Source organism: Lutra lutra, chromosome 8 (genome assembly GCF_902655055.1).
Source record: "Lutra lutra chromosome 8, mLutLut1.2, whole genome shotgun sequence".
In the NCBI taxonomy this organism is placed as follows: domain Eukaryota; kingdom Metazoa; phylum Chordata; class Mammalia; order Carnivora; family Mustelidae; genus Lutra; species Lutra lutra.
This window is the reverse complement of record NC_062285.1, coordinates 93,962,637-93,968,636: the sequence shown is the minus strand read 5'-3', so window position 1 is coordinate 93,968,636 and position 6,000 is coordinate 93,962,637. Positions and strand designations below refer to the sequence as shown.

At 41.7% G+C, this 6,000-nt stretch overlaps 1 protein-coding gene across 1 annotated transcript in view; it reads right to left on the bottom strand.

The window, feature by feature from the left end:
- Window positions 1-224: 224 nt before the first annotated feature.
- The window catches only part of IRAK3 (interleukin 1 receptor associated kinase 3), a 49,783-nt gene continuing 44,007 nt past the window's right edge, over window positions 225-6,000 (bottom strand). The window contains exons 9-12 of the mRNA XM_047743273.1: window positions 4,191-4,389; window positions 3,859-3,921; window positions 3,606-3,770; window positions 225-1,810 (exon numbers count right to left, since the gene is read on the bottom strand). Coding sequence (XP_047599229.1) covers window positions 1,292-1,810; window positions 3,606-3,770; window positions 3,859-3,921; window positions 4,191-4,389 — 946 coding nt within the window. The 3' untranslated portion in view covers window positions 225-1,291. The remainder of the gene's footprint in view (window positions 1,811-3,605; window positions 3,771-3,858; window positions 3,922-4,190; window positions 4,390-6,000) is intronic.

The following is a 6,000-nucleotide window of genomic DNA, read 5'->3' as shown; positions in this document are numbered from 1 at the left end:
ATATATACACACACATCTTTAAAATATATACATATATATTTTAAACTGTAAACTGTAAAATAATTTATATATATTACTTAAAAATAATATATATATATATATATATATATATATATATTTTTTTTTTTTTTAAGTAATCTCTACACTCAATGTGGGCCTCGAACTCATGACCCTGGGGTCAGGAGCTAGATGCTCTACTGAATGAACCAGTCAGGCACCCCAACTTACATTGTTTTAACCCACTAAATTTGTCAAAATTTATTATAGCAACAATAGGACATGAGTACAGGTAGTTTACAATCTAGTAAGAGAGAGAAGGTGGCACAGGCAGCTTTGTTACAATTCAGAAAGTAACAAGTATAAAATAGAAACACAAAACCATGCTATGGGAATGCTGATGAAGTGTGTGTACTTCTGGCTGGAGAGATCAGCGAAGCTTCCTGGAGGAGGCAGTTCTGCTGGGCCTTGATGGACTGGGTAGGATTTCAATAGGGGGAGACCCAATAAACGGGAGGAGAAAAGGCACAGAGTTGGCAGGTAGAGGATCAAACAAAAAGCTGACGCAGACCTTGTGACCAGCCATTTTTCTCAGAAACAAAAATTACTTGAGTAAAATTTCATACATTCTTCTCAGGATATAATAGGTCTCTAAGTTTGTTTTTAAAAAATGTAGTAATAGCCTTATAAAAAATAAAATAAAAAAAATGTAGTAATAGCCAACAACATATCATATGTGATAAACTATCCTAAAAATTTAAATACAGAAATCCAGATCTTGGGCAAGAATCCCCATTCTACGGGCAAACATGTCATAGGCAAGAGCGAATCTGGCTCATTTTCAGGCAGGCAGGCTTGACAGGGATGAACAGAAAACATACTAAGAGTTAATTAGAACAAACCAAAAGGTAATTCTTTAAAAAGGCATCTGTTAACATTTACAAATTAGACACTTCCTACAACCTTATCAAGCAAGCTACACCAGACAATGGGATCTAACTGAACTGAACCCACTTAGACTGTAGGATCCGAGGGCTCATAGCGCTGATGATGAAGCAGCCGGTAGAACCCAGTCCCCTTTTGGTAGGTTTTGTTCGTCTGAAGTCAGAGCTCATGATCTGAAGTAATTTTGAATGGCTCTAATTTAGCCTAGGTTTAAGCCTAGGGATTGGGAAGAAAGGAATAGCATTGTCCAGATTGTTGATCTCCATCACCTAAACTCAGCATTGATGGTCCTCTTAGCATGACTTATGGTGACAATATTTTCCCAAGATGGCACCTGTACTCAGGTGCCTTAGCAATACTTGCTTCCTTCTTTATCTTCTGGTGAAATCGATTCCTTTTTGCATGGTTCACATTCGTTGTGGGAAAATTCACAGGAACTGCTGGTCTCCACGGGCCTGCTCCTGTACGAATGGCCTGCTGCTTCGGCCGAAGGTTCCATATCTGTAACATAGGTCTTTGGGTCCTGGGATAGAGCTGCTGCGTGCTCAGGAGACCAACTTTCTGGACAAGAAGAACTGGGCCTGTTGCAAGCATCCTCATTTCTTTTGCTGCCTGTCGTTCTGTCAAAGCCCAGAAACGTCACCTCAGACTGGCTACATTCAAATGGAACTCTCTGAGTCACTCCATCTTTTCTCAAACCTTTATCATGAGGCAATGAATGATTATTCTGGTTTTCATCATCTTCCACTGGGATACTCGGTACGTTCTCCAAGAACAGAGGAGAGGGACACCTGAAGGACTTCAGGGAGGTGGGAGGGTCCTCGGCAAAATACAAGCCAGCCTGAGCACTTTCAAGAGTGGTTAGCACCTAATTCACCAAGAAGCAAAGAAATATCTACGTTAAGCTTCCATAGCCTCTCCTTTTACCTTTTTTCCCCATCTACCTATTCCGGAATATTCTCTTATTTTCATGAATTAAGTTCAACTATAGAGTTCTGAATGGGAAGGTATTAAAAATAAGCTAAACCCTTTCAGTTTAATGAGTAAATTAAAAGACTTAAAGCCAAATATAAGACACCCGCCTGAAGTAAATACCAAGAGACTTGAGGTGAGGCTCAGATTTGCCACTGACTACTATGTGACCTGGGGTGAGTCTCTGTACATTTTTTACTTCAACCTTAATATGTGGAATACTGGAAAGGGTCAGGGTCCAGGGGACCCAATCTGTAGTTGTCAAATGCCAGAATTACCTATAGGAGCCTTCTTAAAAAACAGATCCCTTGGCCCCAACCTAAAGATCGTCACCAACAACATATGAAGATAGGGGCCCAGGAATCTGTATTTTAAAAGCTTCTCAGTTGATTTGGATGTGCAGCCCAAGTTGAGAAAACTGCTGACCTTGTCTGGAAGAACATGTAACATCTCTTCACACACACGTGTAATTTTTAAAAATACCTTTAGAGAACCTCACTACTTACAAAGTGCTTCCATACACATCACCTCATTTAATTTGCACAAACAATATTATTGTTCCCATTTCACAGATAATAAAGCTAAGGCTCAGATAAAGGGAATGAGTATCACTGGCCAGTAAGGAGCAGATCTGTTGCTTGACCTCAGATCTGGCTCCTAATTCCAAGTTTCTTCTACTATACATCTCATAGCTTTTTTTGGGCCCAACATTGGTCTCATAGCTCTTATTGGTGGTGCTAAGCCCAAAATGTAGCTCTGACTCCCAGGCCAGTGCTCCTTACATTCAGATTCTGTTGACCTCTTGTTTAAAACCCTTTCATAGCTCTACAATAGACTCAGGGTAAAACCCCAAATCCCGGAATGGAATTCATGTCCCTCTATCACCTGAAACTTTCTATCATTTTAAGCACCCCAGCTTTTCCGTCACCATATCCCACGTCCATGAACTGCCTGCGGTATTAGTGGCATAAAACCCATCATCTCTGAGCTGGATTCTCCCTGACTAACATGTCTTTCTGTCCTTACTGTTGCCTAAATTCACCGTTCTTTAGACTAGAGCTCAGCCATCACCTCCGTCGACAGGCTTCCTTGACTTGGTATGTGTTCCGACTCTATGCTCCCATATTGACCTGGGCTTCCACCTACAATCATGCTTATCTCTCCATCCTGGAATGCCATGTTAAGTAAACTGACTCTCACTTTGGACTGTGAGTTTGAGGACAGCAACTGTCTCTTGATTACTATTGTACCCTCAGCACCCAGAACCAAGTCCAGCACATGTCAAGTAAGCACTAGCTAAATATTTGTTGAACAAATAAGCAAATCAATGAATGGATGATTAAATTGATGAGTAAATTTTAAAAATCAATAGAGGAAATAATAATGCATTTTTAATGGACCAGATCTCTGAACGAGTGTTGAATAAAATTCTCTTCAGACTACTCACTTAAGTGTTTTCATTAAATTTTTGTGGTGCCCTGGTCTCACCCAGCAATGACCTCTGCCAGAGTACCAAATACTGTGACTTGGTGACTTGCAAAAACTATGAAGCTAGAATTCTCTGTTAGGGGCTGGATTTGCCCCACTGATAAAGAATTTATCACAAATTGTGTCACTTAGACACAATTTATCCAGCTGAGATTTTCTATGGTTCTGTGGGCTTGGTTTTGAATAAAACCATATGTACGCACTTCATCCATTGATGGTCTTAACTTTGCCCGCGAGATAGCACACTGGCCTGCCAAAGAGAAGAGCTTGGCAGAGAAATTCCGAGGACAGGGATGCACTTTCTTATCTAGAAATGAAAGACATGAATCGAGGCCTCTCTTCTCCATCAATTCCATAAGGAGGTCCCTCTAGGAAGAGAAGAAGACAACTTTATCTTTCAGAACTCTACCCCCAAAATGACGGGGAGATAGGAACAGAAATAAAGACAATTCTCACCAGCTGGATATGCTTTGGATCATCTAACACCACTTTACAACCTGTCAGAACTTCCATTATTACCTATGGGAAACATATAATAAAATGAGTTACATATGTTAAACACCTCCATAGAGTCAGTTGCAGTGATTAACCTTGACAATAGATAACGTTCACTCTACTCAATGACTACGTTTTACTATTTGAATGATTACATAACATTAACATTTAAGACAAGAGCAACAGGAAATCAATAGGTCTAAAAGTGAAAGCCCTTAAAAAAAAATTCTTAGAATTTAGAGCATTCCTGGCCGTCAGCTTTCCTCCTCGGTTGACTGGGAGCTGGTACTCACAATTCCAAAGCTGTAGACGTCCGTCTTAATGGAAAGTTTGCCCTGCCTGATGTACTCTTCAGGCATATACCACAGATGTTTACTGCTGCTGCTGGTCATGCTTATGGTCGAGCTCTGATGTTCCAGGTGGGATCGGAAGTGTGCCATGCCAAAATCAGTTAGTTTCGGTTGGAATTGATCATCCAGAAGTATGTTTGCACTAAAATTGTAATCAAGGACCAACAAGACAAAAACATAAAGGCATTCTGGTGAAAAACAAAATGACAAGCTCAGTTAATTCCAAACGCCAACAACACAAAGACATACATAGTCTTCCATGAACTAGAGGATATTTCCTCATTTTTCTTAAAGTATAAATACAAGTATTATATGAGACTCTACAATGAAAACCTGGGGCGCCTGGGGGTCTCCGTCAGTTGAGCGACTGACTCTTGATTTCAGCTCAGGTCGTGATCTCAGGGTCCTGGAATTGAGCCCCCTTGAACTCCATGCTCAGTGGGGCATCTGCTTGGGATTCTTTTTCCCTCTACTCCTCGCCCCATTTGTGCACACGCTGTCTCTCACTCTCTCTCTTTCAAATAAATTAATCAATCCTAAAAACATAAGGTAAGCTGGAAACCTGACTTAGGAACAGTGAGCTTTTCAAATTTATAGATACATATAGGGAAATGCTGGGTAAAGTTGATGCTTTGCTAGCAAGAGAAACTAAAGTTAAACCAAAGCAGCTTTCCTTGAGCTCTTCTGATACACAATGAGGACATGAACTGGTTTTTTTTTTTTTTTAAGATTTTATTTATTTGATAGAGAGATCACAAGTGGGCAGAGAGGCAAGCAGACAGAGAGAGAGAGAGAGAGAGAGAGAGAGAGAGAGAGAGGAGGAAGCAGGCTCCCTGCAGAGCAGAGAGCCCGATGTGGGACTCGATCCCAGGACCCTGAGATCATGACCTGAGCTGAAGGCAGAGGCTTAACCACTGAGCCACCCAGGTGCCCCCATGAACTGGGTTTTAATCAGCTAATAATCAAGTACCTGTTAGGTGCCCAGAGCTGTGCTGCGGAATGCCCAGCCTATCAGCGGAGAGCCACTAACCTGCCATGAGGTGAGGAATCCTCCTGCCTTAAGGATAACCCTAGTCCACTGTCCCATCTCTACGGACTTTCTATGGAGTAAAGACAACAATGTGTTTGAGACTTATTTAGAAGATAAACACCTGCAGAGGTAAAGGCGAAGTGTTTAGAGACAGTTTTAGCTACCTGTCCCATAAAAACCTTAAGAATCACTTAACATCATGGCTGACAGTAAAGTAAGCCTCAGCTGACTTTTACCCTCCAAGGGCTGCCGTAGCAGGGATGGGAAAGGCTAAGCCCATGCATTTCACACGGCCCACACCTGCTGGGAGACCCAGCTCTGCCCTTCCCTGGCTCCCTGACTGTGGCTGGCTTACTTTGCCCCATTCGAGTCAGTGTCGTTTTCCTTGCTAGTGAAATGAGGCGAACAAGGGGACTCACAGACCTGAATATAAACAGCCCACTACCCAGCATACAATAATGCCCAATAAATGGTAAGGAAGATGAAAATTAGTAACCAATCATAAGAGGGCAGATGGATGTTGATAAAGGGGTGGGTGGGCCAAGAGAAAGTTTCTGTTTCTCTGTTTTGCTTGAGGAGGTCTTCAGAGTTTGCTTTTTGTTGCTGGAAACCAAAGTTTCTAATACCAGGCCTGTCCATCCAAAACGACAAGTGGTATATTTACAGTGTTACACATTGTGATTAAAAGTGGATGGGGCACCAGGGTGGCTCAATGGGTTAAGC